A 19,058-nucleotide genomic window follows, 5' to 3' on the forward strand; every position below is an offset into this window, starting at 1 on the left:
TACTCTAGTAGTAACTGGCTACTCCTTAGAAGTAAGGGTGGCCAATAAATAAGATTCTGATTTTTTAAAAAAAGAAATAGCACATAAGCTACATGCTTATTCATGTATGTAAATACTAAAATAGCTTGTATATTATGTATGCTGTTGTGGTATTTGTAGGTATTCATTTTTTTAAAAAATCAAGCCTTTAAGTATGGAGATATGAGTACATGTAATCACATGCATTTATAATAGTAGGGAACAATGGTTGTCTATGCAGTCATAAACATTAGAGATCTGATATGCTTCTGCTTTGGAACCACTGAATACCAATTACTAGCACATACAGAACATTAGCAATGTGTGCACTTACCTGTGCTATTTCATAATTAACTGGTGTTTAAATGCAGATATATTTAAAAGTAATTAACACTTAAGGTATGATGTGTATTCAAACATGAGTTTACTTTTGTAGCAGTTATTCTCATTGCAAGAGAGCAACATTTGCTAATTTACAAGGGGATACATCTCAAAGTTATTCAAGCAAGTTTAACAGTTCTGCAACACTAAACATTTGCTAAAATAAACATATCAAAAGGTCATAGGTGCTTAAAGAATAGGTTTATTGACAATATTTTCACAAATAAACATTCTAAAGAAAATTTCAGAAATCTCAACTTCAACATTTTAAAATTTTGTTCTCATTGGTAAAATATTTCCAAAAAAAATTCCAAAAAAACCCAAAAAAGATATGATGTCAGTATGTTACGTCATTTTTGAAAAACTTTTCCTAATTCCAACATTTTGGTTCAGTCTTTTTATTTTTATGATACATAGCCAACCCTTCAGCATGATGAAAGAAAACAAGCTGTTAATGTTTGATTTCCGTTCTGTCTAGGGAACACTAATCTTTAAAAAAATCCTTTTAACAAGCCTCTCCCCTGAATACATCCAGTCCGCTTTGAACTTGATGGGCAAGCAAAATCAGTAAGTAGTACATTACCTTACAAATATACCAACTGAGCCAAATTATTCTGGTACTATTCAAAACCTGTATTTCCCCAAACGGATATATAAAGCATATCACATAGAACAAGAAACTGTTAGCATGAGGTTTTGGAGGTCATTTTTGTACTTCAGGAATCTGAACTTCAACTAAAAAATGGAATCCTTTTATATTGTGATAAAAATGTACTCAAATGTTTTATAACATTAATATTTATTGCTTTATATGAATACTGTATTGAAAGCCCAAGCGTTCAGTTTACACACAGAAATGATACAATTATATACCGTTTCACAATGGCAGTGAGCACTCATTACAATCTACAAAAATCTACTTTACAGAAATTTAAAAACTCTAAATATCAAAAAGATACAGTTGAAGAAACAGGTATAAATTTGGCAGCCAGTAATTGTGATTAGGAGGTTGCAGTTTGGATGTCTTTAAATATGGGAACTTGAAAACATTGCGAGTTTAAAGCAGTAGTTGTGCTTTGAGCTGGTTTGGGGAAAAAAAAGTAACACTGGCTGTCAAAGTAGCATGTTCAAAAATATTTAGTTCACTCCAAAATGTTATACAAATTATGGTGATTTCTATGCACCCCTAAAACGTTTAGTCATTTAGCTCAGGTACATAACTAAGGTAATATATTAATTCTTCCAATACAGTGGTGTATCATACCAATGACATTTGCCTACATTAGAATTTTGAAAGAAACTCCTCTGTAATATTCACAATGCTTTGAAGCATTCAAAAGGCAAGTAGCTGTCCAACTTTTCTGAGATATTATTAGATTTGCAAACATTCCACCTACAAAAGTTTAAGATCAAGTTTTGATTACTCCGCCCTCCACATAAAGCACATTTTCTCATAAATAAATGAAATCCTTTCACTCAGGCACCTCAGAAGTATATAAAAGTGTTGTAGTCTTAACAGTTTTCTTGGAATGTGTTTCACCTGGTGTTTCCAACAATGCTAAGATTTCCATTGTTCCATATGGGCCAGATTTTATTTGGTTTATTCAGAGGCAAAAAACTGCCTTGAGAGGTGAACTCAGTCTTTTCCAATAGAAAAAGTGTACACTGTATTCATCTTTTGTAGAAACAGAAAAATATAACATTTCCCCCCTTAGTATAGTTAGTGTGTGTGTGAGAGAGAGAGTGTAAAGTAACATTTTAAACACACAATTTAAGGTTCCATAGTATGTACTCAAATAAGTCTGGAAACCAGTATGAAACCCTATAATTCACATGTTAATGTTGAAACTGTAACCAAAATCTGAAGTAACTACTATAGCTGTCAGAAAGACAAGACAAAAAGCTTTCTTGCGTACATATAACTAAACGTGGTAATCTCCAAAAAGTTGTCAAAATTATAATTAATTACCTTCCAGTTTAAAAACTTTTATTCTAAATAAAAAAAACTATACACAAACCACTGATTTGACCAAACCAAAAAGTCAGCGGTAAGCAGGACCTGAAGGAGCTGGTATTCACAGTTCTTAACATGTATGGCTCTTTCAGGGTTCGATCCATGGAGCAGTTTATTTTACAACCTGCTTCTCTTGTAAAACTAAAGGTCCACTTTATTACATAAAATTATTTATACAGTGTAAAACCAGAGCCTTATGGAAAATACTGCATCTAAGTGTATTTAAGTTATTAGTCTTGCTCCATAGGTTCTTCTGCAGCTTCTGTGGCTTCATCGCTGTTTTCCATAGGGGTCTCTGATGATGTTTCAGGAGTTTCACTGGCATATGATCCTAATTCTTCAGTTTCATTGCAGTCAGCTCCCCTAATGAGAGATCCACTATTTTCACTGTCTTCAGAACATAAAACCTTCTCTGCTTGAGACTGGTCAGATTCCTCCATTTGATTATTCTCCTCTGAGATCTCTTCATTCACAGTTAAGTATTCAGTGTCTTTTTCTTGATCTTTTCTTTCTGGAGAAACATCTCTTGGGGACATGAAGGACTCTGAAAACATTTACATTCATGACTTAGTATTAACAGTACATTCTTTTTAAACAAGTCAACAATAGTATTAAGTTAGTTTGAATACCCAAACATTTATACTAGGGAATGGATTTATTTAGAAATATAAAAATGCATTACTCTATTTTTCCTCTATAGAAAAAGTGAGTTGATGTAAATTTTAAACTCTGAACCACCTTAAAAACACTAAAGTTACCAACTTCCACACCACCATATTATATACAGGATTTACAATATAAATATGAATGTAGTCGGACACCATTAAACCTTGTGACTTTATACAGAGAAGCTTTTAAGCAATGAATGGGGCTTTTCTTACTTCTTAACATTTCCATATCTTTTTCCAAGAGTAGCCACTCTTCTTGATATGAGTTGTGAAAACACAAAATTGTTCTGAACACAACGTGGACATCAAAATTCCACCCAGCAGGATATTTTACAAACTACGTTGCGAACCTTGAATGTAGGGAACCAGAGCGGAAGAGAGGAAGAGTCTGCAGATACAAATTCATGCCAGCCTCTTCTAGATATAATATGTATTTGTTTACCCTACACTAGTGCCAGCTTCAGGGCCTTCTGGATAGTACTCCGCATTAGAACTCACAAGGCTGTTAGGTTTTTGACTTGCTACCCTGGCACTGTTTGAGTTACAAATTGCTGTGTGATGCTCAGCTTCAAGGACAAGAATCACCTTACGTTCACTTTGCTGTAATTTAGGAATAACACCGACTGTCAAGTGTAGTCCCCGCCCCATTCAGGCGTCCTCAAGAGAAGGAAGGTCCCAAAGTAGATCTAGACACAACCTAGAGGATTCCCAGTCCCTAGAAAAACATTACACATATATGGATAAATCTGAAATACCTTCTTCCTCTGTACAATGCTGTCTGGTACAGCTAGTATCTTTTTCTTTATCCTGAGGTGTAGAAGATGTTTCAGTCTCTTCTGTCATGACCGAAGAGACTTCACTGGGGGCAGTTTGGTTAGATGTCTCTCTTGCTTCCCCTTCTTTGTCAAATTTAAGTCTTTTTACCTCATGTCCCTCTGCTTCCACAGGGTCATCTTCAGGGTGCTTATTTTTTACAGGGCTGCCTTGAGGACCTTCTGATTCAGATGCTGGTGATTCACTGTAAGACCCAAAGAAGTTGCGCGTGAGTACCAAAACATATTCCATGTCTTGCCTCATTTCTTAAACTGCTCATCTGAGATCAACAGAGCAGCATATGGGAGAACATTAGGCCAGGTCTACACGACGCGCGAAAATCGATTTTAGATACGCAATTTCAGCTACGAGAATAGCGTAGCTGAAATCGATTATCTAAAATCGATCTACTCACCCGTCTTCACCGCACGGGATCGATGTGCGCGGCTACCCATGTCGATTCCGGAACTCCATTGGTTTTGGTGGAGTTCCGGAATCGATGTAAGCGCGCTCAGGGATCGATATATCGAGTCTAGATGAGACACGATATATCGATCCCCGAGCAATCGATTGTAACGCGCCGATACGGTGCGTCGTATAGACGTGGTCTTATTTGCAAGGTATTCTCCAGGAGAGATCCTACACTGTAGGACTCAATCTGCTCATTATTGGCTAAAGCCCAGATTTATTATAATTTCAGGCATGAGGTAAAGACCACTTTTTTTCCAGCATTTGGGAAGGAGTTGTATAATTGGGCTGATGTATGGTGGGTCTGGATTATGGTTTATGATGATTTGAGGAAAGGCAGATCTATAAGTAACAAGCATGTATGATTTTAAAATGTACTGGTTTTAGCTTACCATCCTGGCAGTAGTTAAATGTGGAAACTTAAGAGATCCCCTCAACTCAACGTTATTCATTTTTCAGTCACACTTTTTTACTAGATGTCCACACAATCAGAAAGGAGCTGGACTACTATAAATGTATAAAAACTCAGCAAATAAAGCTGAGTAACATGTTCAACTAGACAATTCTATTGGAGAGTCACAGCCCAATACAAATCTTCACTTTGCATATATTAGGTCAATAAATAAAAAGTAGCAAGTAGATATCTAATACAGATGAGTATTTACCACAATACTTTGGAAATGTCTTTACCAAAAGGGACATTTTACTTTAAAAGTATTTACAATATTGTAAACGTGAAGCATGAGAATAATGAAATATTCAATATGTATTACTCCACACAAACCTGTGGTTTTTCTCCTCCTTTTGCTGCAAGTTTGATTCTTTATTCTCTGTGCTGTCGGGCAAACCGTTTGTTGTCATAGGAGTTGACAAGGAAACCTTCGGTCGATTTACTGGTCTGGGAGTTCCAGGACCATTTATATTAGATCTAAAAAATACAATTCATTTTTTAATCCTTTTTGATTAAACAATTAAAATATACTCTAGATTCAGAAACCTTGGAAAAGGAACATGCTACAATATTTTAATGTTCAAAGCTGAATTATTTAGCCCAAAATCCAGCATACATCCTATCATACAAAAAATCAGTAAAATTCACTTGTACACAAACTGGATTAAAAAATGATTTTAAAGCATCAGTGGCATTCTGTAATACCCTACTATAGCAGGGTGTCTGGGCCAGGTGCTTCCAAAACCACAAGATTTCTTCATCCTATCACACCCCCACCCAAGTACATGTTGCCTCTTGAAAATAAAACTGCTCAGCTTACCTCTCTGAATAACTTGGTGAGTTTCCTGGAAACATAACACCATTCATCCTGTTTAAGCTATTGGAATTATTTTTCCTACGAAAAATCAAAAATATTATACTTAGCAGTTTAAGGTTCCTTAGTTCACAGAAGGAGATTTAAAAAAAATCTTCTTGGTTAAAAGTAATTACAGATTACTAGATTTAAATATATTCCTATACACTGGGTTTATTTTTACAACCAAATTGACTTCAATATCCATTAAGTGAACTGTCATTTGCCTTTATTCCTTATACCCCAAATATCTTCCTTGACATCCTCTAATTTCCTTTAAATAATTTATCTTCAATGTGACTATATCCGTATTTAAAGTGAAGCGTATGCGTACCTGTTTGCTGGATTGGGGCTTTAGATTTTAAACTCTGTGGGCAGGAACCGTGTCTACTGGCTATGTAAAATGTCATGCATGACTATGGGATAGATGCAAAAGATAAAACCACCACCACGAAGTTCGGCCTTCATTAAAGGTCAGTTTCCCCATTACACCACACCCTTTGGAGGACAATACTCTCCATACAGAATAGATGCTGATCCAGCAAGAATGCCTTCAGACCCTACACACACTGATCCCACTCAACATCCTTCAGATTCTGACATGTGATGAGTAGGGTTTTCACATGCCTGTGTAACATGTGCCATCCTTAACTGTTATGACGGGACACAGTACTGTCATTTTTATACTTAGTCCTGCTTCACTGCAGGAGACTGGACTACATGACCTATCAAGGTCCCTTCCAATTCTACATTTCTATGATTTTTACGGCCTCATCTTAAGATAATAGCATTACAAGAGCTTGTTTCTGTGCTTTACCTACATTCTTCAAATTAGAATGGTGACAGGGGGCCTTCTCGTAGTTGGGAAAGTAGCTTTTGCAGGCCCAGGAAGACAGACTGAGGTAGAAGAAAATTTGGCACTTCCTCTTCCAGACAACTCAACTGGCCCTACAGCCACTTTTCTGAAGTCTGTTTTTCCTCTTTCATACAAGTGTAGTTTTTTCTTTTTAATTACTCCCTTTCACTGCCCCATCATTGTCTCCAGATCCTGTACTTTACTTTTCAGTCTTCCAGGCACTCAGACGTAATCTAGTTTTATCTAAATAGATGGAACAGCACAGGATGTCATATGACCACTAAACTGCCTACTGTAGGACAACCCTACTAGTAGTGGGATGGGTGATGTGAGAATCCTCTCTTGAAATGAGTTGTGGAAGGCAGGAATCTATATTCCCTTTGGTTCAGTTCCACTGAGATTCTAATCTCTGAACCTTTCAACTTTTGCTTCAATGTTTGTTTTTCAAGAGACCCAAACTAACCCCATATTTGTGCCCCCACTAAGCATCACTTTGTATGCCAAGTTGCTGTTCAGAGTGTATTTTTGCAAAAGGAATTAATTTCTGAAGAGGAAAAGTTTATTACAAAGACTGACAAAACATTAGTATAAGAGTGGGGCTGATGCAATTCTAACAAAGGCATTGTTTAATGCACTTGTGCATGGTTATGAATTAATAAACCGTGCTGTAAATTTTGGCTCAGAAGCTTGTTTTTCATCCCAAAGTTACTACACAGGTAGACCAGCAAGCAGTGTATGCCTGCAGGACATCACCTCTTTTGCCACACAAAGTTTGTGAGATTGTGAAGGGCATTTGTTTAACTCATTGACATGGAAGTTGAATTTTTGTAGTGCATGTCTTCTTGTTGGCAAGAGGATACACCATTTTTGCCAGCAACAAGAACACACACACACACACAAAAATCCTTCCTAATATAATCCCAAATCTTTAAGTAGTTGAAAGTAAATTTATGCTTACTCTGAAGATGGGTATACACAGCTGACCACCATGACATTCTGTAATACAAAAAAAAATAGTGAGTAGTAGAAGCAGAAAAATGAAACATTACTGATCCTGACAGAACTTGTAAACTTGAAGATTAACACGACAGCTGGATTTAAAAAATTCTAGCTGATAAAAGTAATATTCTCTACAGAACTTTAAATGAGATTACTCTGAAGTCAAATACAACCTTGGAAGTAATTTTTACCTCCTAAAATCCTCAATGGTAAAGGTGCTTTGCTACTGTGAAGACTACAAACCAAACAAGATTTCCAATACGTTACAGTAGAGGTCAAAGCAATTTAAGCCACATTTTGGTGAAGTTTGTAACTTAAGATGTTTTGATTACTTTAAGCTGATACTCCACATGGAACTGTGAAAATCCCAAACTGCTGCCAGTGCTCTTCAACAGTGGTAGGTGTAGCAAAGCTGTAATAATTTTTACCCTATGTCATGTAATCATCAGCTGTTGGTTTACACTAGTACTCCCATCAGTCCTAGCCCAGACAGGGCTTCACTAGCGCTACACCAACAGTGAGAATTTCAGAAAAAACCCTTAGTGTGGAAAAAGTATAAGACCATTTTTTTATTTCAGAAAAAAGGCTGATTGTTTGAAAGATAGCTAATGCATATACAAGATGACTATGCCAATGCAGTTTTTAGTGTGCATTATAAGAATCATACAACAGGAATTTCTGAATTAGCAATTAAAGATAACATGCAATGTTACATACTCCAGTATGTGTGATGGTTGGTTGCTACTAATTACATCACAAAACATGGTCCAACAACATGAACATCTTTCGACAGAACATCAACACAAATATCAGAAAGCACTGATTAGTTTTCTAACAAAGGTGTCAAACTACCAGAAGATTCAAGGTGTGTGTCAGACTGCTCGATCCCCCATGATAAAAATCAGACTGTAAAATATACACACTTTAAAAAAACTCTCTCTCTCTCTCTCTCTCTCAAGGCCAAGATGTTCAAACTTGAGTGCCTAAGTCTGTAATTCTTACAATTTCAAGTACCTTCTGAACATGAACACTGTAGGACTGTTTTAGCCTGAAACAACTCTTAAGGGTGCTCTATTCACTTCAATGAGGTTTTAGTTTTAGGTATCAGTTATCAAGAGCCATGTTTTCTAATATCGTATTACTGCAATTGCACACACAATTCTGGTAATTGCATGTACAAAGGGCAGAAACTGTGGTGCAACTAAAGAAATGGACTGCATAATTTTTCCTCTCACTGCTGAACACTATATCAGCTTTACTAGATAAAAATTTAGTTACTAGATGAGGGCTACAATCTACTCTGAAACTAGCCGTAAGCATCAGTGGCAGATCCACTATAGGTCAGCAGCAGTATGGGGCCCTGATTTGCAATCCATGATGACTTTCACATGCCCTAAATGTAACTGGGCCTTCCCAGGAGAACAACAATTTGACATCAATTCTGGAAGTCGTACTGCATGCTTTTGGAAAACACTCTATATAAATACTACAAACAAGTTCTGTATGCAGTTAATGAGAGTTTTAATGTGCTAAAAAAATTAGAGATTTGAAAAATAAAAGCTGGAGGAGAGATTTTTGAGTTTGGTTCAAACCCACAAAGCGAGGAAGGAAGAACTTACACAGTTGCACCCATTGCATATGGCTCAGTTATTTAGTGGTGGGGGCTCAGAACAGTGAGCGATATTAAATCCTACATAAATTGCAATATTGGAGCACTACAAACTGATTAACAGAGACAGCCTTAATCCTGGAATTTATTTGCTTTTGAGTCAAACACATTTTAGAATAGCTTTTTGCAGTGATCTTCTAAAAAAAAAAAAACCAACCAACCAAATTGGAGTTGCTATTATAGCCATAATGAAGCCAATAAAACGTTGGGAGTTATTTAAATATGATATAGTGGGTAGTTACAATTTAGCTCCAATGCCTCTGAAAGGAAGACATACCTTCTCCACTCCTCTAAGAAACTTGTCTGTTCCTGTATAGTTTCTTCTTGGATCTGTCAGCAACTCACAAAGTCGCTGAATAGTAAAGGGGATACTGCAATGAAATACATAGAGAACAGTGTAAATGGTACTTAATGGGTAAAAGGCTGCTAGGAAGCAACTGCATTATTGCTCTCCCTGCAGGCTGAAAAGGTTCAAACAGAGGAAGTAGAATTTGACTGAAAGCTTGTAGTAAAAGGATAGTTGGTTTTCTCTGCACTTGGAGGTAGGGGTGTAAATCCCAGATCATGTCGACATAATCTCATTAGTGCTCATTGAGCTAGCAGGCTAAAAATGGCAGTGCAGCCATAGTAGCATGGGCAGCCGTGGCCTAGGGTAGCTGCCCCGAGTACGCACACGCTGCGGACACATACTTGGGGTAGGTAGCCCATGTCACTGCTTGCCGCTTCCTATGCTTCTGCATTTACACTACCATTTTTAGCTAGTGCAATTATGTCTATGCAAGCTGGGAATCACACTCTTAGCTCTAACTCCAGACAGCTTTAATCTCGGATTTACATTTCTCACTTTGCATAAACGCTTAGAAAACACAGCACACACTTTCGGGCAATACGTCCTCCACCAAAAACCTAAAAAATATCATTCCAAAAAAAAAAATCAAATTCACTTAGCAGACTGTATTCAATAATTAAGTTACATGTAGATTTCAATTCAAGAAATCAGTCATAGTTTAAGATTACTTTTATTGGGTAAATTATGATGGTAACAAAATATAGTACAGCAATAGTACAAATGCTTTAAAACAGATTCATACTCCTACATCTGGCAAAAATAAGAAGTGATTCTCAAGACCTATTTTGATTTTACAGTTTATAGGAAATGCATTACATTTCGTAAATAGTACAGCCAGTTAATAACAGTTCAGAAAAATATGGTATCTACATGTTCAGCTCTGTTGATATATAGAAATAAAAACAAAATAAGTATGATTGGTTTGTCTGCGGCATTGAAATAGGACAGGGCTATATACCCATACAATATTTTGTTCATACAGTCTGTCCTCTGTCTAGCAATTTAGTAATTGATTTCACACAAACACTAGCAAGACCAACTGAAATTTTTCATTTTAGCAATGCATAACAGGATCAAATATTTAAGTTTAGATGATTTTAAATATTGCTATGGGAAGTGCATGTATTAATATACATTTACAGTAAATCTATTTTGTAACAAAATAATCAGCATCTAGCAAAACTTTGTGATTTATGGTACAGGAATGCAATACTGCTTTTTAAGCATTGTAACTCAATTTGTCTGAGCTTGAAGTTATTACACTTGGAACACAAAGTGCTTAGTACAATGTGAAGAATAAGAATTATATATTGTGACAGAAGTTCCTCCTTGGTGGGTCCTGCGCTTACTGGCGGATTTGTTTGTCTCAGAGATTCACCATGTGGGTCAGGGAACAACCCAGAGACCCTCCCCTCTGGTAGAACCCACAGTCCAGGTCAATTCCTTGTGTCTGATCAGGAGTTGGGAGGTTTGGGGGGAAACCCGGGCTGCCCTCTACTCCGGGTTCCAACCCAGGGCCCTGTGGACTGCAGCTGTCTAGAGTGCCTCCTGGAGTAGCTGCATGACAGCTACAACTCCCTGAGCTACTTTCTCATGGTCTCCTCCCAACACTTTCTTTATCCTCACCACAGGACCTTTCTTGGTGTCTGATAATGCTTGTACTCTTCAATCCTCCAGCAACATGCCTTACCGCTCTCCATTCCTAGTGCCTCTTGCTCCAAGCTCCTCGCATGCACACTACAAATTGAAGTGAGGTCCTTTTTAAACTCTGGTGCCCTGATTAGCCAGCCTCTCTTAATTGGCTCCAGGTGTCCTAATTAGTCTGCCTGCCTTAATTGGTTCCAGCAAGTTTCTGCTTGTTCTGGAACTGCCCCTGTTACTTTACCCAGAGAAACGGATCTACTTAATCTGGGACTAATATATCTGCCTTCTAACACGCTCCTGTATTGGTATCACAGACTTCTGGATCCTCCCCTTAGGCTGGGGGATGTCCTTTAGCACTGGGCACCAACAGGAACACTGTCCTGTAGCCATTTGGCTTGACCCTGTCACAATATGTAGACAATTAAAAAAAATTACACCAAAAACAGTTTATATGCACACTCAACACGATGCCATCCCTGCTACAGAACTGTTACAACTGTGTTACTTAGAAATTAGACTACTAATTTTTATTAAAAAAATAAATGAATCGAGTTTGCAATAAGTCAGTCATTCAAGCTAGAAGAGCACATTTTATGCCAACTTCATTGAATAAAACACAGATTTTGTTCAAACATACACTGATCTTATTTTTCACCAAGAATATGCCATCTTAGTCAGGAGGAACTATTTTCAACAAGTGAGAGTGGTTACTGGTATTAATTCTATTGGAAAGCCCTTAAGGGCCAATGTTTTTCCTATAAACAAGGAGAAATTGTACCAGACTAAATATCACCCATTTTAATGTGTTTTGCAGATTCTACCACGTGTTACAGTACAGTGGAAGGTATATAAACCATAACCTGAAACAACTAAGAGGTATGCTGTAAACAGAATCTAGGAGAAATCTTATGTTTGGCATGTTGTCAACATATCTACCTCCAAATACCTCAGAGATGATGTGTATCAGCTGTACTGTGGATTAATCAATATTTATCATTATCACACACCTAAACCATGACAGAATCTCATCTTTATTTCACTCCTGAAGAACAAAGACTCAGTCTGACAGGCTAATCTTTGCGGGTCAGTACATAGCTCCTTCAAATGGCAGAGAATTAAATGCATGTACGGCTTGCAACAGGAGCGATAAAGCAAGAGGACAAGAATATTCCCAGAACAGACCTTCACTGTAAATTCTTTTGTATCAGAAAAGTAAGTTGAAAGGTAGGAATTAAGTGAATGTTATGGCAGGCATATTTTATTTGTCCACCAGGTGTTTGATCCCTCATCTGCCTAGTACTGACCAAAATTATATTTTGACTGTTTTTTCTAACTTGGTTCTCTACAAAGTTTAACTAAAATGAGCTCATGTATTTCTTTTGGTTCAATTTACTCAATGAGAATGTCCTTGAGACTGTGAGGGTTCACTTCCTGTTAATACCGCTCAGAACATCTTTGCTATGGATTAATTTATACCTCGTGTTTCAGAAAGTTTTGGCCAAGTGTTTAGTGACTTTACTCATAGAGATGCCAAACCAGAAAACCTCTGCCATGCACAGATTCTTCAATTTGCTCCCCTTGTTGGTAGTTTCACTCAGGAGGATTTAATTGATTTGTGAACTCACCCATATATGTGCTGTAAATCTAAATCATACGCATAGCTGATAAAGATATAACTGCTGCTCATTTGTTGGGCACTTTTTTGGGGCTGTCGGGAGGGACAGGACAGTAATATACTACCAAAGTTGTAACAGCTAATCTTTAAACAGTAAATATCAAAGATTAAGGAAGTTTATCTCTATTTAAAAAAAAAAAAAACAGACAGCATACCTCCACCAGTGTGTTGAAGTGGTGCTGAAAAGCCAGAACTAACTCAGACTAGCAAGAGTGCAAGGACTACATCTGAAAATTAGCCCTAGAAGAATTATCCATGATCCATACACCTCCAGTGGTTAGTTTTGGAAGCAATCACAGTTTACTGGAAAAGGGACATGGGCAACATCTTAAGAATCATTTTGGCATATAAGTTTCTTAAATGTGGCATGAGAATCTGACCCTATCCCCATACAATGTCAGATGGATACAAATTGATATTTTGGGTTTAAACAAGCACTGCCATGTCACTATGCAGCCACCTGAAAGAAAAAGCACACTTATTCTATCTATCAAAGTCATTTCAGCCAAAGTCACTGGTTACCTAGAGAAGGCAATCATCTCTTAGTAACTGCTTTTGTATGATGTCTTCGTTTACAGATGAAGAGGAAAGATTAAACGTGCCCTTTTTCTTCCTATCTTATGCTTCCTGGAACCAAGGCCAGGAAAACCTGTTAGGTCAGGATCACAGCGAGCACCCACATTTTCTGTTAGGCTACCCTGCAATGATCTGAATAAGAAGATCCACGAACTAAAATGGTAAAAGGCCTGAAAATAACTGCTCTGGAGCAACTGGTGCTCTCTGGAGTCAAGATTTCAAAAGAGTTCATTAAGTGACAGCAATGCTATAGATAAAATAAAGGCTCAATTATCCCAATGAGGGAGGAAAAAAACCCTATATTGTTAAAAGAGAAGTGGTGTCTGCAGGATAGCCTGACAGACAGAGGCAAGAACATACTGGTGGTGTAGTGGTGATGCGATATGAAATCTTCATCTGATTGGTTGCTGCTGCCTGGTTGTCAGGAGCAGGAAAGGATAGCTCAACAATAGAGACTGATAAACCTGATGACACAGAATTGAGTTTTATTTACGTTTTAGTGTCTAACGTCACATTACCAAAAAATTCACATGTATTTTATGCAACAACTCTAGTAACTTAAGTGTTATTTTTTTTAATTTGCCAACAGAAACTTATAGCATGTTGCTAAGGTCTTCATTGTCATGGACTTTATCAGCACCATGGGCTTTATAGAGCAGGATACATACACCATATTTTTAAGCCTTTGAACTATATGTATTGCTGTTATAATACAGGCCTGAGTGTAGAACTGGTCTTGAATTTGTTCAGTTGAATCAGTTTAAATTAACTGATAGCGATGAGCATATAAGGTATCAGATTGTACAAACTGCAGCCTGTCCGTGTTATATGTTGCTTTAGATACACATCATTGGACTGTGATTACTCAACAAGAATCACAGCCTCATAATAACAAAAAGTTATATATGAGTTGCTACACGGATTATTTCATTCCTGGCTGTGAAAAGTTTTGAATTTTAGCCTTTGTTTAAAGGCAATTATTATACGGCCTCTGGTTTTTCCAACTGGTAACACTGGCTGGTTTCCACTTTTAAAGAACACATGAGGAAAGTGTTTGGAGTTCTTCCTTAGTGTTATAGTAAAAATTTTTAAAAGTCTGCTTTGTCGTCACAGTATTTTAATAATGTAAAAGGCTCAGACACCTAGAAGTTGTGTCGTGTGCGCCTTGGAACTATATGATGTGGTGGTTGCCTAGCTATTCATTTCCTCTGAGTGGTTTACAAGTTTAGGTAAGCTACGCAACATAAGCAAAAATCAGCTTTGAAATAATAGAACAAAAAGCCAAGACATTAGGACAAGTTTTTACTTCCTTAAAGTAGGCTACCATTAATACTAGCCAGCAGAATGTAAGAAATCATGTTACCATTTGTAGGTTTCATGGAGAAATTCTTGGCATCACACTTCAGTCAGAAATTTGAATGTGAAAGTACCTGAAACTTTCAACATGCAAAAAACATTTCGATAGAGTCAATTCTGAAGCACATTCCATGTTTTAAATAACATCAGTCTTAGAGAACTGTGATAAGAACCATTGATCTAACTCCAGCATATGAATCTCAAGAGAAGTCATCACAGTCCTTTAAAGTTAGCATTCTCAGGGGTAACATGGAGGAAGGCTCCAACATGTCCATTTGCTGATAAACTGAAAATACATCAGATAAGTGGTTGGTGCAAATGAACAGAACACTAATTAACTGGATAATAAATTTGTGACTGAGTTTAAGCTCAAGAAAGTGCTATCAAGCCATTACAAAGAAAAAGCAAATAAGAGTAGACACCCATGAAAAACAAGAGCTTTATTTAAATGAAACAAAAGTGAACTTCAGAAAAGTCCTTTTACAAAAGCAATATGCAGCAAGAAAGAATACACTTTGTAGCCTAGAGAAACAAACAAGTAATCTTTCAAATGCTAAAAGTATACTTGAACAACTAGTAAACACATGGTTGTTTTTTTGACCTACAAATCTGAATCTGTCGTTTAACAAGACATAGTAGATACAGTCTCTTTGTCGCACTGTTTGTCACAGAATTCATTGTTCTCAATGAGCTGCCAAACTGCCATATGCAAGTTAAAGGGACAAACACTGAATGGTTACAGTTCTTAAAACCTAAGCACCTAAAAATGGGTTAAAATAAATCTGACTTTTAGTACCTATTTCTATCAAAATGCCCCTCTACGTATACTTTGAATTGTATGAACAATGTCCATTGAAGAAAAATGGAACCATAGATTTTAAAACAACTGAAGACGCTAACAAATGTCACATGATATTAGAGTGATCAAAGACAGATTTTGGACTTTAGGTTTTTAAAAGATCACAAAATATGTTTAAATTGGTAGGTACCGATTTATTTGTAGCTGAAGTTGTCTATGGAAAGCATTGAGCAGAATAAACATGTGGAAGTAAATCACAGTAAAAGACTGGAAGGGACCTCGAGAGGTCATCTATGAAAGATGATACATTGCCTAGCCTTGAGAAAAAAATTGTTCAAAAACAAAATGAGATTTGGTTAAAAATTACATACCCATTAAATCCAGTGACGATTTTCAGGATTCGTTCCTTCATCTCCTCAAAGGGAATATATTCCACATTGGGATTAGGGGGGCCTCTTGGTTCAGGTGCAGAGGTTCTGAAGTCATCCATCACTTTCTCCAGTTTGAAAATAAAATAGCCTTTAAACTGAGACCACTGAATCCTAAATTCAAGGTAAAAAAACACAAGTGACTTAAGACACATGAAAAATATCCATATTATAATTTTGTTTAGACCAAAGCAAAAGTCTTAGGAAAGCATGAATTTTTATAACCAGGTAGTTCAAAGATTTAATATTTTTAAGCAACAAATAGTTTACTATAGCCAACGGTGAGACATTTTAGAAGACTATTCCAAGAATAGTAGACAGGACAAAATTAAACTTATCTAAATTTATGTACGAGAGTGGTGTTGACAGCCTTCTTGTTGAAGATATGACATTTTACAAAAGCTCTTTTGCAGTCCTGAAGAAGAGCTGAACAAACTTATTCTTCAGTTGTGCAACTCAGTTACTGACAGTTAATATCGTCAGCTCTTCATAACATGGATAATTTTATTCTACACTTGTAGAACACTTAACAGTTTGGGTCAGCAATCCTAATTATCATTCCCATTATAGTAGGCCTAGGAGCCCTATGCATGTACTAGGACCCCATTGTGCCAGATGCAGTACAAACAGAACACAAAAAAAGAGTTCCTGTCCCAAGGAGCTCACCATGTTTTAGCTAGGGGGATATAGTAAAAGTCATGGACAGCTCACTGGCCGTGAATTTTTGTTTATTGCCCGTGACCTGTCTGTGACTTTTAGTAAAAGTATCCATGACTAAAACGTAACCTTAATAATGAGATAGCTTTGCAGATGTTTACAGGAAGCATCTCCCATGGGTGCTGGGCAGCATAGGAGAAAGCGTGCGTATGCTTGTTTGAAATTTTAAATACGTGGGCAGCAGCAGCTGGCATCATGGATTGATCAGAGGTAAGCACCAACTGTCAGATAGGGCGGGGATTCACTGTGAAGGGTCCTGAAAGTGAATATAATCAACTTATGTTTGATGTTAAATGAGACTGCAGCCAGTAGAGGGATTCAAAGATGGGGGTGACAGCATCAAAGCAAGAGACTAGGAAAGTGATCTTTGCAGTAGCATTCTGAATAGGTATGAGCAGGGCAATGTTTCATTTGTCAGAGCAAAGAATACTGCAGTAATCAAGGTGCGAGATGAGACCCTAGACGATAGTTTCAGCTGTTCGAGTAGATAACAAAGGCCATATCTCATAGATGTGGTGCAGAAAGAATTGGCAAGATTTTAGGTATAGCCTGGATGTGAGGGCCAAGAGTGAAAGGCAGAATGGTGTTGTCATCCACGGTGTTCAAGAAATGAGGTAGGTGGGAAGGTTTGCAGGGAGTGGGGAGATTAAGCACTCTTTCTTCCAGGTGCTTCTTACCACTAATAAATAATATGGAACATAATGATTTTTTTTGGTCCATATTTAATTCATATAGGTATCTACAACAATAATGTAATTCATGTGGAAGATTAAAACAGAAGAATCACTAGCACCTGTGTAAGAAACCACTTCTGAGGAATATTTAGAGAGTTTAAAGAATTAATATACATTCAAATCAATCTAGACAACCTAGCTTCTAGAAAAGCACACAATTTCCTTTATTCAAATTTAAAATTTACATGAGTCTTATAGACTTCAATTTAAAATGCAACATGGCCCTATATAATAAGGGAGTAAATGTTTCCTATTTGTGTTGTGCTGGGATATATTCATCTTTTACTTCCAAATGGCCACCTTGGTGTGCACAGTATTTTTGCCTTCACCTTTTTGCCTAACACAAGATACTATCTATTCAGCCCTCCTCCAGTCTACAACATCTCTGCCAAGGTATTGGCGGTAAAAATAGGACTATGGCTAAAAGGCTAGAATTGTGCTAACCTAAAAGATGTGCATACTATAACTATTCTCTTATATAGTTACTGGTCTTAAGTGTCTCTTTAGAATAGGCTTAAGTTACATGCTCCCATATTAATTTGTGAAAGGAGAACTTTACAACAAATCAGACACTTTTTCGTGCCTTAACTCATCTGTCTCCCAGACTTGTCAGTGCTTAAAGATTCAGATGTAAAACATGTTTATGAAAGTCATTTTTAAACTTACACAATTATTTTAAACAACTTTTATAGAGAATCTTTTGAAGTGCAATTTACCATATAACTTCAATCTCTAAGTTTGATGCCAATGAAAATAATTTCCATGTATTGGAGTTTGCCAAAAAACTAGAAAAGGATGGGTCAGAAAACTACTACGATATTATGGGCAGGTTCTGAATTAGCTTCTCTACATTGAGTCCTGTGGCACCTTTAAGGCTAACAGATGTTTTGGAGCATAAGCTTTCGTGGGTAAATACCCACTTCATCAGTGTTGCTTTTTACACATCCAGACTAACACGGCTACCCCTCTGATACTTCTCTACATTGATCACTACATAGAACCTACACTGCAAAGAAAAGTTTGGGGCATTTTCACATCACAGCACTTCCTCAACAGTGCAGGTAGAACTGTGAAACTGATTCATTTATCATCTTAATACATTTCAATCTACTCCTACTAGTGTGGTTTATAGGATTCTGGATAATTGATGAAGTCATTTAGCCCTCTTTAGCTGGAAAAAGGATTTCACATAATTTCCCTTTTGTCCTTGAAGATTAAGATAAAGTAAATATAGGGCTAAAGAGGGGAGAATATAATTCAAGCTCCCCTCCCAAAGAGATTCAGATATGAGGCATTGGTCTTTTAAAAACATATGACTGGGGAAAAAAAAAAAACAAAAGAGGTGCAAAAATATTCATTTTGAAATAATGTGTGGTTCTTTTATTTAAAATATAACAGGGAGGCTAAACTGGGTTTAAAGGTGAGTGACATACTTTGAAAAGACACTTTACCCCTCACCCCAAAAAAAAAGAAAGAAAGGGAGGATAGAAACTTAACTAGAAAAGAAAAAAATGTGGGCTTGAGAAAGATCTATACCAAACATGGAGGGCAGAGTATAAACGGCAGAAAGAAGGGAAAAAAACAGAATAA

At 36.9% G+C, this 19,058-nt stretch overlaps 1 protein-coding gene across 2 annotated transcripts in view; it reads right to left on the reverse strand.

Moving 5' to 3' along the window:
- Positions 1–585: 585 nt before the first annotated feature.
- PPP4R2 (protein phosphatase 4 regulatory subunit 2) overlaps positions 586–19,058 on the reverse strand; it is a 43,924-nt gene continuing 25,451 nt past the window's right edge. For both annotated transcript variants that reach the window (XM_075073355.1, XM_075073356.1), the window contains exons 3-9: positions 15,961–16,131; positions 9,468–9,561; positions 7,481–7,518; positions 5,634–5,708; positions 5,147–5,290; positions 3,837–4,099; positions 586–2,957 (exon numbers count right to left, since the gene is read on the reverse strand). In XM_075073355.1, the coding sequence (XP_074929456.1) occupies positions 2,644–2,957; positions 3,837–4,099; positions 5,147–5,290; positions 5,634–5,708; positions 7,481–7,518; positions 9,468–9,561; positions 15,961–16,131 (1,099 nt within the window). In that variant the 3' untranslated portion in view covers positions 586–2,643. The remainder of the gene's footprint in view (positions 2,958–3,836; positions 4,100–5,146; positions 5,291–5,633; positions 5,709–7,480; positions 7,519–9,467; positions 9,562–15,960; positions 16,132–19,058) is intronic.

Source organism: Chelonoidis abingdonii, chromosome 17, assembly GCF_003597395.2.
Source record: "Chelonoidis abingdonii isolate Lonesome George chromosome 17, CheloAbing_2.0, whole genome shotgun sequence".
Classification (NCBI taxonomy): Eukaryota; Metazoa; Chordata; order Testudines; family Testudinidae; genus Chelonoidis; species Chelonoidis abingdonii.